The sequence below is a fragment of the Vanellus vanellus genome (assembly GCF_965231255.1).
Source record: "Vanellus vanellus genome assembly, chromosome: Z".
Classification (NCBI taxonomy): domain Eukaryota; kingdom Metazoa; phylum Chordata; class Aves; order Charadriiformes; family Charadriidae; genus Vanellus; species Vanellus vanellus.
This window is the reverse complement of record NC_138908.1, coordinates 1,302,442-1,319,102: the sequence shown is the minus strand read 5'-3', so window position 1 is coordinate 1,319,102 and position 16,661 is coordinate 1,302,442. Positions and strand designations below refer to the sequence as shown.

The 16,661-nt window shown below is 41.3% G+C and overlaps 1 protein-coding gene across 1 annotated transcript in view; it reads right to left on the bottom strand.

Moving 5' to 3' along the window:
* Positions 1–16,661, bottom strand: part of LOC309683474 (superkiller complex protein 3-like) — a 73,672-nt gene that overhangs the window by 6,294 nt on the left and 50,717 nt on the right. The window contains exons 30-39 of the mRNA XM_082497761.1: positions 15,568–15,692; positions 14,589–14,712; positions 12,124–12,342; positions 10,022–10,094; positions 9,233–9,286; positions 9,010–9,121; positions 7,581–7,709; positions 6,835–6,956; positions 4,818–4,976; positions 367–519 (exon numbers count right to left, since the gene is read on the bottom strand). Coding sequence (XP_082353887.1) covers positions 367–519; positions 4,818–4,976; positions 6,835–6,956; positions 7,581–7,709; positions 9,010–9,121; positions 9,233–9,286; positions 10,022–10,094; positions 12,124–12,342; positions 14,589–14,712; positions 15,568–15,692 — 1,270 coding nt within the window. The remainder of the gene's footprint in view (positions 1–366; positions 520–4,817; positions 4,977–6,834; positions 6,957–7,580; positions 7,710–9,009; positions 9,122–9,232; positions 9,287–10,021; positions 10,095–12,123; positions 12,343–14,588; positions 14,713–15,567; positions 15,693–16,661) is intronic.

The window sequence follows — 16,661 nt, the reverse complement described above, 5'->3', positions numbered from 1 at the left end:
TACTTGAAACTTGACTGAAGTCTCTAGGTACCAGTGCAGGAAAAATGTTTGTAACAAGAGGACAGAGGCTTGCAGGGTAAGTCAATTTGGATGATCAAACTGAATCTGTTATTAGAGAAACAAGCCTTATTGAACAAATTAGCTTCTTCATGTACAGAGTGGTTCTATGTGATTATTTCACAGCAACCTCTCACAAAAAGACATTCTAAAAACAGTCTGTTGCCCCTTGCAGTCTCATTTTATTCTCTAGTTGCAATTCATAAAACGTAAAGTCACTTAAACAGGGGCTTAATTTAAAGACTGCAAAGTCCTACATCCCATGAACTCCTGTTAAATCGTGCAGTTATGTAATTTTGATTATCCTACCATGCAGATTTCCAGTGCGAGCATAGCTAGCCTGAGCAGACTGGATAACTTCCCATTCCAGCTGCCCTGCTGTGACGCCAACTGCAGACTCTTTCTGTAACACATCTCTGCTCCAACCATCATCCTTTGCGACTGATATACTTTTGCCAGCCACTGAAAATAAACATTCAACAAAACGAGTTATGGAGCCACCGAAACACACATACATCCATTAGGTAATATCATTTAGTTTCAATTTACAAGAGCACGACAGCATACTATTAGCTAATACACCACCACCCACCCAGCCCACAACATACTACGCACTGCCCTGCAGGAAAACGTCGGCTACTGCAGAGCTGGCAGTACACCTCACTACAGCGCTGGCAGTACACCTCACTACAGCAACTTATTTCGCAGTTCCCTTGACCACCCACGGGGAACTGTTCGACAGCTGTCTTAATCTGGAGATTGCTCACAGGTGAACAAATAACATGACCAGCTTTGTGAAAGTCACCCTTCAGGCCAGAGAAACATTGAGTGGTGCCTCATTTGTCTCTAGAAGATGAAAAGAATTTTTCCTCTGGAACAAAGTTTTTTTCAGCCCATCTGAGTAATGCCGGGAACATGAAAGACATTACAATGCGAGCCTGAGCTCAGCTAATGGGTGTAGACTTGGGCTACAGTTTCTGACCCAGCGGGGTCACGCTGGAGGAGCCAGGTGGGCAAAGGAAGCAGACACTGGGATCTGTGCAGAGTTTCATGCTCCTGCTGCCTGCTCCGCCAGCAGAAGATGTCCTGGATTTGCTCACGAAGAGCAGGAAAAGGAATCTAACTCCTTCCTCTTTAATTCTGTAGTTGTCACATTTTTTGAAGCAGACGTAGCCACAAGTCTGCAAACCCCTGACGTGTACATGATATACATCAAGATGCATAAGCCACATTTAGAAATATCCTTTGCTGGACCACCAAGCAAATAAAGAAACGTTAAAAAAAACAATTCCCTTGCTTTTAAGCAAAGGTCCTTAGACTTTTCCTAGCTAAAGACTGCCTGGTGTTAGAAGGGGCAAAATTCTTAACCCTTTCTGATGCATAGAAGTTATTTATCATTAAGAAGAGACACACTAGAAAGTATCTATTTGCACTAGTGAGATTGTGCATCCTTGACGTGAAGCTGCAGGATTGCTTTGTAAGGTAAAACATCCATTCATGTGCAGAAAAAAAGAGCTTTCTTTAGCCTCAGTTGTTCACTGCTGAAGATACCTAGCACTCAAGATGCGAAGAAGAGAACACTCATGCAAAGGCACAACGGCAGCTCTGCCAGATCAGCTTTTCTCTATTTTCCGGGTAAGCCACAGCACAATGAGAATAGCCATCATCAGATCAGTAGTTCAGCAGTACTCCTAAATCTTGCAAAACAACCATTAAGCCAAAAACTTAAGCAAAAAGCAAAGTTAATGGCCCCTCTAACTTAGCAAAACTGTAAGGCATCACGATGGATACATCTGAGACAAAACATTTATCAAGCTCCTAGAAGTCTAGAGACAGAAAACAAAAAAGCATAGATCTATCCATTAGGAACAGATGTAGCAGCCAGGCTTTTTCAGAATGCTATCGGAGCCCTGAAAAATATCTTCTTTAATTGAAGACTGAAAAGATCTTTCTCAGAGCTATCTTATCTGTGGCCTGGATTTAAAAGAACCAAAACCTGGGCTGGTGGGAGGTGTCCCTGTCCACAGCAGGGGGTTGGAACTAGATGATCTTCAAGGTCCCTTCCCACCTAAACCATTTGATGATTCTATGAAAACACAACTCTTCCCACACCCCCAGCAAACCACATACGCTTTCAGTTCACTTCTTCTCCCTGATTGTAAGCAAGATGATGCTTGGCTATGCAAGGGATGCTTGAAGAATATATATAAGCCCTAATTCCATATTCAAAATATATTACTAAAACAGGATACAATCGTGTCTTGCATGGCCCCGTATTTTGCAAATCCAATCTGAATGAGTTCTGCAGTTCAGAAAGATGAAGCCTCACAAGCCAAAGAAAACGGCATCAAAAAAAGCACCTTTCCACAAATGACACTCATACATCACAAAAGAGTATCTGCAGCCATATAACCAGTGAGATAATCTCTACAGCAGCTTTGCACTGATTTTCTAAGACTGAAATGTACTTTATTGAATCTTACCACAAACAGGGTTTTATTGGTTCGACAGGCAGAAGGAGCACCATAAATCCTGCAACTACATAAAGGATCTAAAAGTTTATGGAGTTTTTCTAAACAACGTGCTGCTAACATTGGTAAAGGAAGGCAGTAACTGTAACTAACAGTAATGGTTAGGAAATAAATAAATAAATAAATAAGCTGCATCACCAGAAAGATCTCTTGGCATGTGTGAGACAGACTTCTCAGACTGTCTCACAGAAGCAGCATATGAAGCAAGTTATAGCACCTTCATATTAAACTAAAAATGATCTCTTGTGATGCCATGGAAAGGAGTGAGTGAACACTGTTACTGGGAGTGATTTCTCTTCCCTGCAGACTCGACTTACTCAAAAGAACAGTGACACCTGACGTCCGCTTATGGAGAAAGAGACTTATTCAGATTTTCAGACCCTAGATATGGAGCTCATAGAATCATAGAATGGTTTAGGTTGGAAAGGACCTTGAAGATCATCAAGTTCCAACCCCCCTGCCATAGGCAGGGACACCTCCCACTAGACCAGGTTGCCCAAGGCCACCTCCAGCCTGGCCTTGAACACCTCCAGGGATGGGGCCTCAACAACCTCTCTGGGCAACCTGGGCCAGTGCCTCACCACCCTCACAGGGAAAAACTTCTTCCTAAGGTTCAATCTGAACCTGCCCTCTTCTAGTTTAAGGCCATTTCCCCTCGTCCTATTGCTACATGCCCGAGTAAAAAGCCCTTCCCCAGCTTTCCTGTAGGCCCCCTCTAGGTACTAGAAGGCCGCAATAAGATCTCCCCAGAGCCTTCTCTTCTCCAGGCTGAACAGCCCCAACTCTTTCAGCCTCTCCTCATAGAAGAGGTGCTCCAGCCCTCGGATCATCCTCATGGCCTTCCTCTGGGCATGCTCCAGCAGGTCCATGTCCTTCTTATGTTGGGGACTCCAGAGCTGGATGCAGTACTCCAGGTTGGGTCTCCCGAGAGTGGAGTAGAGGGGCAGAATCGCCTCCTTTGACCTGCTGGCCACACCAGCATACGGTTGGCCTTCTGGGCTGCGATCACACACTGCTCACTCACGTTGAGCTTCTCGTCAATCAGCACACCCAGGTCCTTCTCCTCAGGGCTGCTCTCCAGCCATTCCCCACCAAGCCTGTATTTGTGCTTGGGATTGCCCCAACCCAGATGTAGGACCTTGCACTTGGCCTTGTTGAACTCCATGAGGTTGGCTTAGGCCCACCTCTCCAGCCTGTCCAGCTCCCTCTGGATGGCATCCTTCCCTTCCAGAGTGTCTACCTCGCCAAACAGCTTGGTGTCATCGGCAAACTTGCTGAGGGTGCACTTAACCCCACTGTCCATGCTGCTGACAAAGATGTTGAACAGCACAGGCCCCAGTACCGACCCCTGAGGAACACCACTCGTCACTGCTCTCCACTTGGACATTGAGTCATTGACCGCAACTGTTTGAGTGCGACTGTCCAGCCAGTTCTTTATCCACCAAGTGGTCCATTTGTCAAATTCACGTCTCTTCAATTTAGAGATCACGATATCGTGTGGGAGAGTGTCAAACGCTTTGCACAAGTGCAAGTAGGTGACATCAGTTGATCTTCCCTTGTCCACTGCCGCTGTAACCCCTTCGTAGAAGGCCACCAAATTTGTCAGGCATGGCTTGCCCTTGGTGAAGCCATGCTGGCTGTCACCAATCACCTCCTTGTTTTCTGTGTGCCTTAGCAGAGTTTCCAGGAGGATCTGCTCCATGATCTTGTCAGGCACAGAGGTGAGACTGACTGCCCTGTAGTTTCCTGGGTCTTCCTTATTTCCCTTTTTGAAAATAGGGGTTATGTTTCTCCTTTTTCAGTCAGCAGGATCCTTGCCAGACCGCCACGACTTCTCAAATATGATGGCTAGTGGCTAGATGTATATTACTACATTAGGAAACCATTTAATTCCACCTATTCTTATGGGTTATGAACCATTTCACTGGTTTCTGCTCACGTGCCAAGTCACAGGTCCCTAAAGACACAGGTGCCAGGGGTTTATCTCAAGTTTGTAGTTCTCCTGCCTCTGTGTCTGCTTGCTTTTATGAGCAGTCCTTATTATTTCAACTATTAAAGAACGTTAACATAATGTTAAAACTTTATGAAGAACTGAATATAAGTTATTTTTTCTGTTACTGGCTGTCGGTAGACCAATAAAAGCAAACAGTGAAACAAACTCTCACCCACTTATAGTGCGTGCTCGGCTAAGAGCAGCACACCAAAGACAGGGAGAGGATCCAAACTTACTTGCCAGGCTGCAACTGAAGTAGAACTGGTCATGACTGTCTTGCGAAGCTCCTCCAGGATGTTGTCTGGAAGTTCTTTGTGAGACTGCAACAGCTGCTTACACTGAACTTGTCTCAAAAGCAAAAACAGAGCTGGGTGCTCAGGGCAGCTTTTTAAACCCTAAAACCAAAACAAGGCTCAACATGATATCAGAATTATAATTTCCAAATATCAGAAGATACTTTGATTTTTTTCATTTCAGTCTTCACAGAAAACAGCACTAAAAGCATTCTCAGGATGCTTGCAAGGTGGCATTTTCCTCCTACTCTGCATAAAGAAGCGTTCCAGAAATTGACATGTGAAAATAGTAACGTTTTTTCTGTCCTCAAAATACGTTTGAATTCTATCCTGAATTTGGTACCTGTCTTGCCCTTAGAGGTTTCTGAAAGAGAGACAGGTAAATGTCAGACCTCTAGTTCTCCTTTGGCTTCACAATCCTTACAAGTTTTGTGCTAATGGAGGCAAAAACCTGTCCTTGAGTATGTTCCAAGCAACTTCAGCTCTCCAGCTAAGATGCTTTATTCTCACTGAAAGAGAAGCATTTCACTAAACATTTCCTGTTCAATAACAGCAGATACCCATAGCGTATTTTTCAGAACAGACTCATACAAAAAAGCTAAGACAGAAAACCAGCTACCTGTTGCTTTACCCTTCTCATCAGGTGAAGCACGTGGAGCTTCTGCAAGTCACGTTACATGTCATTTTACCTGTTCAAATCACAGCACTGCCCAGAATTATAGTCAAACCAGATCTGTTCTAAGAAACAACACTTGCACTTTTCACTCATTTTTTAAAAAACAAAATATGTTATCTGTGGGTCCTAAACAGGCTGCTGCTGCTTTGCAAAGAATGCATGGACGCGCAGAGACTTTCTGAACACAACAGTAGCTGCTAGCACTTGCAGCAATTTCCCCTCATTAACAAGTGTGGAATCATGCTGCCTGTCTCAAACTAAATGACTGCAGTGCCTGACTCATCTTACCCAGTTATATTGCATTCTGAGAATCCCGCGATCCAAAACTCAATGACAGTTTGTGGTACCAGAGAGCATTGCTCTTGTTCTTCACAAACTGCAGGCACTGACTGTCCTCTCCCCAAGGTATTCATCTGAGAAAAATCAAACAAAATCCACCATAACATTCCCCTATGCCCAGATACCGCCTTGTATGTCTACAAGTCTCTGATCCTTGTTAATGTAAGGCAGGTCAGTAGACACGCTGGCCAGAAATAGGAAACACCTCACCAAGCAAAGAGACAAGAAAGTACTTCCTCCTAGAAAACCAGCATGTTCTCAGAATTTGGATTCTTTTTGTTGGTGGTGGTGGTGTTTGTTTTTGTTTTTCTTTTAAACTCCCTTCCCCATTGACACAAAAATGCCGTAAGGAAGGAGCACATTTGCATGGGATTAGCCATTTTCCTTAACAAGTCAGGGATGTGTGCTGCTGAGTCCAATTGTTTTCCTGTTTATCTTTTGCCAAGTCTTCTGTTCACAAACACACGAAACACACACAGATGCACACACTTCAGGCTTGTTAACACCCCATATCCCTCCTCCAACTGTGTTGCCTCAAGACTTTTCTTTTTAGTAATTAAACCTGTAGCATCCACCTGTGGCTCTGAAACAGAGTACCGACACAACAAAGCAGAAGGCATTTAAGTCCTCTGCAAGTCTCCTATCTGGACTTCTTGCCTTGAATTTCTAATGTTTTGCTTAATATTATGTTAATGATATAAAGGCAGGAAAGGCAGACTTAGCTTTGTCATGTCATACACTGCTTGTTTCAACTATCAACACAGTTTTGGTGTTGCAAACAGAGTAAGTATCTTGGGGAGAGGGGAAAACGCCAACAACTATTGTATCTTGTACCTCTGATGAAAGAGACAGTTGCTAATCCAAAGATTACCTTTCTGTAAAATGCACACAAGTCATGATTTCTATACAATTCTACCATAATCTGCTTGTATGATGCCACCATACCTTGCTACAAAGCGCTTCAGCTTCTGAGAGTTTACCAGTCTCCTCTAGACTGCTAATAGCTTGACATAGACACCAGTCTTCAAGAATCTGGATATAATTATGTGGAAGATTATTTTCTCCAGCTGCAAAACAGATGAAACAATCAGATTACTGTATACGCTGTAGTGCCATACCATGTCACGTGCTCTAGATCTGGTAAGGGAGAACTTTTAGGAGTATTAACCTGACATGGCTTCCTTCATTAGCATTAACATTAAGAGATGGTAAAATTAAAAGCAAGAAGAAGGGAAAAAAGAATACACCATTTGAGTTAATGGTTTGAGAACAATCAGTCAAACATGGAATTTTAAATCCAGTTTTCAACACACTATGGGCATTGAGCAAGACTGAGGCTGAGGTTATCCCTCTACTGGAAAAGTTACAGAACTCAAGAGTACTTTAGCCTTTCCCTGGACACGGTGTTCCTGGGCTCTAATACATCCACCCATCCATTTAGGCATCAGAGTTCAGAAGTACTATTTTAAAAAAGCATTTGAAGCTTTGGATGGGAAAGCAAGCTGCAATTAAGTCATTAAACCTAGCTGTGCATTACGATTTAGCATTTTTATGTGATAAAATACAGTTACAGCTCAAACCACTACTAAGCAATTCTCAACTTATTTGCAGGTTTCTGAAATTCAGAAGAGTATTCCAGGCTTAGAGCATTTAATTTTATTTTTTTAAACTAGAAAACTTGTATAGCTTACTTTTGGCTGAAACCGTAGATACAAGTGTCATCTCTAGATCTGTTCGCTTTGGCTGAGTGTTGTTTAGACAGACAACGGTGTTTTCCGCATGACAGGCTGCCATTAGCACTGCCCAGGCAGCAGGATTATCTAGAAAAGCACGGTTAAAGGCAACTCATGCCCATTCTAAATACACTGGTAGTTCATTTAGAATGGTCTTTACCAGATTAAGCATAAAAACATAGCCATCAATGGACCCACACGCTGTAAGTAAGAGACAGCAATAACAAGGCAAGTAATTCAATCAGACCCCTAATCAGCTAAACCGAAGGCAGCTGATAACTGTTTGCCTCTAACTGGTAAGTTTCTCCAAATTATAAAATGAAGATGCTGTTTTTAAAGCCAACTGATGCATTTTTCACATAGCCACTGGTGTGCTAACCTGAAGCTGCCAGTTTACTTCTGACTGCACAGATTAAACTTGACTACCACTTAGTGCTGTGTAATAGTGGCAGCAAAAATCCCAGGATGCCATCCACAGCTTTCAGTCAGACAGATTCAGCCTTCTCTGATCACTGGCATGAAAGTTACAGCGAGAGGTTCCTACTTCTAGTGTCAGCTAATTCCAGTGTCAGCTTTACCCCAACCAAGCAACCACGACCTGGAAGCATGGTCTGTGTCCTGAACTGGACAGACCTCAGTTGAACGTTTCAACCACATAAATTTTCATCCCAAAGGTAGTGAATTTTGCCAGTAAAATGAACCAGAGCTTGAAGATCTAATGAAGCAAAATGTACAGTATACTGGTTTTGAATAGCAGTCATAGTCTTGCATGTACCTGTAGGAAAGTAATTGATATTTTTAACTTGCAGCTACACTAATGCATCGATGCAAAATTACTGCAGAAGACACAATGTTTTGGTATTTCACTATCAAGTGCAAATTAGCACTTGAAAACCCCACTAGATTTTGCACTTTATACATTTAATGAAGATCACCATTTAGTAATAGGTGAACAGCTGCCTATAGTTCATAACCAGCGCATTGTAACAGAAAATTTACAATCCAATTTCTCAAGCTAGATGAACAGATCCCTTCTGCTTGCTGTAGCACGCTGACTCTGAGGGAATGAGTTTTTTTCTTTTTTGGCTAATATACAAAATAATAATTATCTCTTAATTAACAAATTAACAAATTGCCCAAGTTTTTGGAACAAGCCTTAAAAGTCAGAGATTTTTGTCTTCTTGTCTGGTTTAATTCCCCATGTCTATATTTGGAATGACAGATAAAATTTCAACTCTAAGCACTCTCCCCAAAACATCCAAACCAACCAAAGAACCCAAGGAACAACCAAACAAACCCAAGAATAGTAGATATTTTTTTTGTTAGCACAGTAATTTTGTTTCTGATAGGTAAAAAAATCACTACTGTGTTTGAGAACAAGAGTCACCTGGACAGAGGTGGATTGCCTTCTGAATATTTTTCAGGGGATTGTTTTTCTCATCTTCTAACATGTGACATCCTGCTGCCAACTGATTAACTGCAATATTGAGCAGGACTTCCTATAAAACAGAACATAAAAGCAACATAACACTATATTATAAGTGATCAGATGGAATTAATTTTAGGATTGTTTATGGAATTATAAAATCCACATTTTAAGAAAGCCAAACCTTTCCATGGTTTACATCAAGTACATGTGCGATGTTTCCTGCCACAGCTCCCCCCTGTAAGATTAAAAAAAATAAACAGTTGATTTGGTTATATGACTGATTAATTAAGAGATTTTATACAAAATGTAATACCAAGATCTTTGTATCTGTGTTAATCAGAAACACAAAGTTTACACAATGAAATCTTTTCCTTGCCTACAGAACGTTTTCTATATTAAGAATTAGGACGAGACATTCAAGATTACAGCTTATCCATACATTGTGTTTCTAATTTTAGCCTCATATAGAAAGAGGTTTGTTTTCAGGTGCCATTTCTGTTTACATAAATGACATAAATTAAGACAAAAGGTATTTATTTGGGGAAGAGCTAATAATAAGCAGAAAAGCATCAAGGAAACACTGGCTAATGCAAAAAGTGAAACTGACTGGATTAACCAAATTCAACATACATAAATCCTAATATATATTTATATATAAACATACTTATGTCTAAAACTAAACAAAAAATATACATGGTACAGCCTTTCTGTTGGTATAATTCTAGCAGATTTATCCTTTATTTCAAGAAGATAAAGAATTGCTACCCCATGAAATATGCATATAATTTGATATGTAACTTCAGTATGTACCTGTGCACTGCTCTTATGTGCTTGTGTAAATAAACCTTAAGTTTTCATATTAACTAGTGAACTGAAGGATAGTGTGATTTGGGTTTTTTTTTTTTTGAGTTAAGAAACACAGACTACTCAGGATGTAAATAGCACATATGTATTACCGTAATGCACTTACTTTTGCCTTTTGTGATGCATACAGTGGAACTAGTCGAGACAGAAGAGACCAGAGGGCAGGATTATCAGGGTGACTGGAAAAACAAGAAGGATGTTAGACTGGTTAGATATGTTAGACTGGTTTACATATGAACCTGGTCTCCCACGACTCAGTAGGCAGTTGCTATAAATCTCAGGGTTTTTTTTACTATTATTAAGAAAACAACCCAGTGTGGTTGATAATAGACATGGGTTGCAATTTAAAACAAACAACATGTCTGACTAATCTGATCGCCTTCTACGATGGGGTGACTGGACGGGTGGATGAGGGGAGTGGATGTTGTCTACCTTGACTTCGGCAAGGCTTTCCACACTGTCTCCCACATCATCCTTATAGGCAAGCTTAGGACGTGTGGGTTAGATGAATGGACAGTGGGGTGGATTGAGAACTGGCTGACAGATAGAGCTCAGAGGGTTGTGGTTAGTGGTGCAGAGTATAGTTGGAGGTCAGTAAGGAGTGGTGTCCCTCAGGGGTCAGTACTGGATCCGGTGCTGTTCAATATATTCATTAATGACATGGGTGAAGGGATAGAGTGTACCATCAGCCAGTTTGCTGATGACACAAAACTGGGAGGAGTGGCTGACACGCCGCAAGGCTGTGCCACCATACACCGTGACCTGGACAGGCTGGAGAGTTGGGCGGAGAGGAACCTTATGAAATTCAACAAGGGCAAGTGTAGGGTCCTGCACCTGGGGAGGAATACCCCCTGCACCAGTACAGGTTGGGGGCTGACCTCCTGGAGAGCAGCTCTGTGCAAAGGGACCTGGGAGTCCTGGGGGCCAACAGGACGGCCAGGAGGCAGCAATGTGCCCTGGTGGCCAAGAAGGCCAATGGCATCCTGGGGGACATCAAGCAGAGTGTGGCCAGCAGGTGGAGGGAGGTCATCCTCCCCCTCTGCTCTGCCCTGGGGAGGCCACAGCTGAGTGCTGTGTCCAGTTCTGGGTCAAGAAAGACAGGGACCTGCTGGAGAGGGTCCAGCAAAGGTCCACAAAGATGATGAGGGGATTGGAACATCTCTCTTATGAGGAAAGGCTGAGGGACTTGGGGCTTTTTAGTCTGGAGAAAAGAAGACTGAGGGTGGAATCTTATTAATGCTTACAAGTACTTAAAGGGAGGGTGCGGGGGGATGGGAACAGTCTTTTTCCAGTGGTGCCCAGTGACAGGACAAGAGGGAATGGGCACAAACGTGACCAGAGAACGTTCCATCTCAACCTGAGGAGGGACTTCTCTCCTGTGCGGGCGGCAGAGCACCGGCACAGCTGCCCAGAGAGGGGGGGGGGAGTCTCCCACTCTAGAGCCATTCCAAACCCGCCTGGACATGTCCTGTGCCACTGATGGAGGTGCCCTTGCTCTGGCAGGGGGTGGCACTGGGGGAGCTCCAGAGGTCCCTTCCAACCCTGACCATTCTGTGATTCTATGATGTTGAAGTTATACTGCTGGCTAATGAAATAAAGTGTACAATATGCATATCAATACTCACGGGAAAAAAACAAATTTTAGGACCACAGGTCTTGTCCTTATAGTGTGAAGAACAAATTTTAATTGCAGATGGAGAAAGATGATTTGCGTGAAGAAGAGTTTCTGAAAACACTTGGAGACACTATGAGGTGTGTTTTGCTTAAAGACATTGATTAAAGTTCCCCCTTTCTAGAATGCTAAGGCTAATCAAAACATATTTAAACACAGACATTTAGCAAATGGAATGAACAGCTTCAGAAGCTGTTAAATATTAAATAAGAGCCCTAGAGACTTTTCTAGGTTGAAGGTTCTGCTACATATGATGAAAAATGCTTTCACAGAACAGTGAACTGATTTATCTACCAAAGAAGCCACCAAAACAAAACCAGAAAACCTCAAATGCGCTGTGAAACTTCTGCCATTTGATCCCACAAATCAGAAAGCAAGCTTCTGTCAGCTGATGCTACAACCTTAAGTGAACACTTCACATTTGAAAAACAATTATTTTTTTTAAGAACGTTCCAAGTGAACAGATGTTTGCTTGCTATTCAATGTAATCAAAGCAATACATTTACAAACAAGCTAAAGAAATATAAAATACATACCTGTGTATTGCTTTGGAGACTTCTCTCTGGACCCCCACATCTCTACCTTGCAATGCATAAACAGCGGATGCAATAAGGCACCTCTCATAAATGCTATCGTCCCCTTTTTCATGCTTCAGTAATTCTTTTAGGGCTGCTGTTGCAAGTGTAGCATCCTGCTTCACCAGTCCTAGTGTGCACAAAGCCTTCAGACTTTCCGCACTAGGTTCCTTTAATGAGCTGTTGAATCAGAGGGAGGGAATGATACACTATTTTGGAGCATAAATTAAACTTACTATTACCATTAACAGCACTTGTTACTTCTGAGTCCTATTGCTCCTATGTATCAGGTATGGTATACAGAATTAACAGCCTCTCAATGTCAGATCGTGGATCAAACTAGATCAGTATTCTTGAGGTCTTAGGATATGGAAAACAGCAGCGGTTATGTGCCATTTCAGCACTCAAGATTATAATGTATAACTACTTGGCAAGACTGACACATTAATTGTCCTTCAGCAGCATCCATAAAATGAACGGTAAGAGACAACATCTAACACTGACAACTATTTTATTTTCTTGAAGACACTTGTAATTCTAACTAGTATCAAATCTGAGTTGTAAAGTGCCTATTTACAGCTTTGCAACAGAAATCCAGGAAGGAGAAAGCCAGAAATGAGCCTGCTGCATAGAACTGCTCTTTGTGAGAACAGAGTCGTTGTGAGAAATTGGTTTACATCAAGATTTGTTCCAGCATAAGGTAGTTCGAGCAGGCTTTGCACCATCTAGTTTTAGTACCATTATCAGTTGCACTGTTCCATTTGTTTTGTTGTAAGAGGCAGTTTAACCGCACACCAATAGTATACCAAGCTTTACTGGATACCTACTAGATACGCTTAATCATTTTGTTTTCCAGTATATTTTTCTACTATAGGTGGAAAACTCTTAATTTAACTTAATCCCCTGATCTCCAACTCTGGTGAAAACAAACCGTGATCTCAGTACAAACAACCACAATCAAAGGCCTTAACTGATGTACTAGTTAGAGATGTCCTTTCAATAAAGGCAATACAATGAAATGCAATACAAACTGAACAGTCAAATAAAAAAACGGTCCATGGCAGCAGTAATTTGGAGTTAATTCACTGTAATGTCCTAAGCATAACTACAGAATGAAGTGTTGCTTACTTTCACTTATCAGGTGACTAAAGGCTCCTAATAAGCTTCTAATGATTATTTCTGCCTTCAAAAGAAGACAAGAAGGTAAATGGCTGATTCTATGTTTTGGTTTCTGTCCCTAGCATCTGTTAAATGTAAACTTGAACAGCCAGCGCTATGTTATCCAGTACAGAGGCACTGTCTTTCAGCAAGTAAAAAGTGGGATTCTATCATATTAGCTATAGAGACGGACTCAGAGAGAGTGAGAAAAGAAGAAACTCGGTTTCTTTTTCAAGGTCCTTCTCCGGCCCTTTAAGTCATCTAGCATGAATTCCAGTCAATGAAGACATCTGTCTATTAGACTAGAATGCACCATTTTCGTTCTTATTACTAAAATCCGCTGTATACCTTTGCAAACTGTGCTTCCAGTTCAGATCTAGACATATTCACTGTAGTGTTACTTTCCTAAACCATTTACTACTTTTTTTTATTTAAACACAAAAAATTAACATCATCTAGAAAACTCTCATTGTTCATGTTTATGACAAACATAGAAGTCTGCGGTGACTAGTAGCATGTAAGAAATAGCAGGTTCCCAGCTGGTTTAATCATCAATTACTCAGGATTTAGAGCGTACTAAGTCATGGACCATCACTAATTCAGTAACTTCAGGAGTCTGCTGGCAAGGTGGAGACTGTACAGCCGCTACTGGAGTCCTCTACTGATAGAGAGCTGATCCTGAGAGGCTGAGTTATTAGCTCTTAATCCATAGCTACCAGGAGACTAACAATGATGCGTGGGCTTTTAGCCCCCACCGCTCTGAAAAAAAAGACATTCATTACTTAAACTGATACTGATCTGTTTCTTTTCATGGGGAAGCTGCAAGACTGCCCTGGTCTGGGAGGCTTGAGAGACAATTGTTCTGGAGATTTCTGACTATTTAAACTGAAATTGTTTTCATTAGTCATCTAGAATTTTTACCGCTAAAGAGCAAAAATATTGCCTAGTACTTAGGACAACTACAGATCAATATTATCTTAAAAAAAAGTGAACCTATTACAACTACCATTCAGGGATATTAGACATCCAAACTGCCCAGCCCGCTAACGCTTCCACTCCATACTGCTTTAAGAATATGGAAGAAGACATAGAACATAAACCAAAACAGATATATCATATAAATAAGCTTAGAAGAACACTGCATCCACTCCCGCTTTTACTCTGCAACACAAAAAGAAAATATCCACCTGAAATCCCCCAAAAAGTAAATTTCAGGATTCAGGAACACAATAAATCTTCATATACCAATTATTATTCCCTCCACTCACCATTTAAACAGCAGTGTCTTTGCAGCATCCACTTTATTCTGTTTATATTCTATTATTGCCAAGGCAGTCAGGATATGTGCTTTATCTTGTTCAGACTCAGCAACAGACAAGGCTTTTTCATAGGCTGGTGAAAATTCAAGACTCAGAATTGAAGTAGGAAAAAAACCTATGACATTTATAAAGCCTCTAGAAAGGCATGACATTAGAATACACACACACAGACACTTTGGTTTCAGGTTCACTATATTTTCACACCTCAAATCATAGGCAAAAGACAAAAAAAAGTTGACTAGACTTTGGAAGTAACCGTATGTTAGGAAACACCAGATTTACAGGGCTATTTAGAGCCTGGGAGTTGTTTAATATGAAGCCAGTGGAAACAGAACTGAAAAGCAGTATTGGGAAACCTAGAAAAAGCCTGAAAGAAGACAGTATAAATACCCCCTGTGGTAGTTTATTTACGAAATAGTACTTCAGATGGGCACACTCCACTCCAATCAAAAACTAAGAGTTATTTAAAATGCTCAGCTGCCTGCTCCTTTGTGAGTGCTTACATTTCTACACTGACAATTCAGCATCCCTTTTTGTGAAGTCTTACATCTTCACAGTGCAGAACATGACAATACAGCACTTATATTTATCACCAAAGCTTTGAACAACACATTAATCTCCTACCCAGAACTGATTTTTCCAGGAAAGACATTTCATTTGAGAACAAGGGAAGCTAAAAGCACAACAGCTTAATGGACAAGACTTAAACACGTGAAGAAATGTAGCTTCCCTTTGCACATTTGAATAGTTCTAGCACACTGTTGAACAGCCTAATGACTAAAATAGTCGTGGAATTTGTACTTATGCATTGGGACTGAAAGAGTGAAATAAACTGAACTACAGCTAGGTTGGTCAGACAAAACAAATTTTGTTAAGATTAATCTCAAGAGAAGTGTCCCATAATGCTTTGAATTAGGCAGATGCTTACCCTTGATACTTTCTTGTAAGAGTCCTTTCTTGAAGTAGGCTAATGCTATCCCGACAATGCCATCAAAATCAGTTAGGGGTGTTGATGTGTAAACCTCAATGGCCTTATCACACTGACCCAGGGCACTGTAAAAACAAAAACAGTCATTGGTATGAAGGATGTAGTAACAACTGCTAGGATCCAGACAAGCTGGCCTTGCAGACCAGTATCCTCTTTTCCACAACACTTGTAAGCAGACACTTGGAAGAATTAGGACAAGAATGTGCAATAATCCCCCCACTCCTTCTGTTATAGCAGTTACTCTCTCCAACTATCTGTTGCGTGATGAACAATTGATATGAAAAAATCCTCCCCATCTGCATGACTGCTGTATGTACGGATGTCACCTAGTGGTCAACACAATGGAGTGGGAGAAAATAGAGGAGAAATATGAAAAAAGCAAATCAAATTATGCTTGCAGACAGGCGAGTGGACATACAGACAGAGATAGAGCATTCTTGTTGTAAGACCACTACGGAAGAAATTACACGGGGTTGTGTTTATTAGAACTAGTTATTAGTTACTGGAGCTTTGTTCTTCTGTGAGTTGCACACAGGAATCACCATGCATACTGCTTGGATGTGAGACTACAGGAAACTGAAGAGTTGCTTCTAAAATCTTCCCTGAAGTTAAATAATGCATTATCATATTATCACAGCCTAGAAGTTACAGTGTCATGTATGGAAACTTAAGAATATATAGTTTCCCTAGAGGGCTGACAAATACCTGATTAATGGAGCTTGAGCTATCTCAAAACAAAGAGAAGTTTGAAAGTCTTCATTTGTTAAGACTTGTGTCCTGCGTTCCCTGAGAACCTCAAGGGAACTGTGAAGGGAACTTAAATTTGTGAGTAGGATTGCAGCAATCATCAGCTGAAAGACCACATACATGTACACAACACCCCAACTCCACGTGCTTCAGGTTATACAAGTCAACACAAATTCAAAGGACAGGTAAAAGGGATTTTGAATAAACCTTGAAGCAGCTATTTTATTCAGACTAAGTATACTACATGTATGAAGTGTGGAGATTGTAAAAACAACAATTTATTCTGG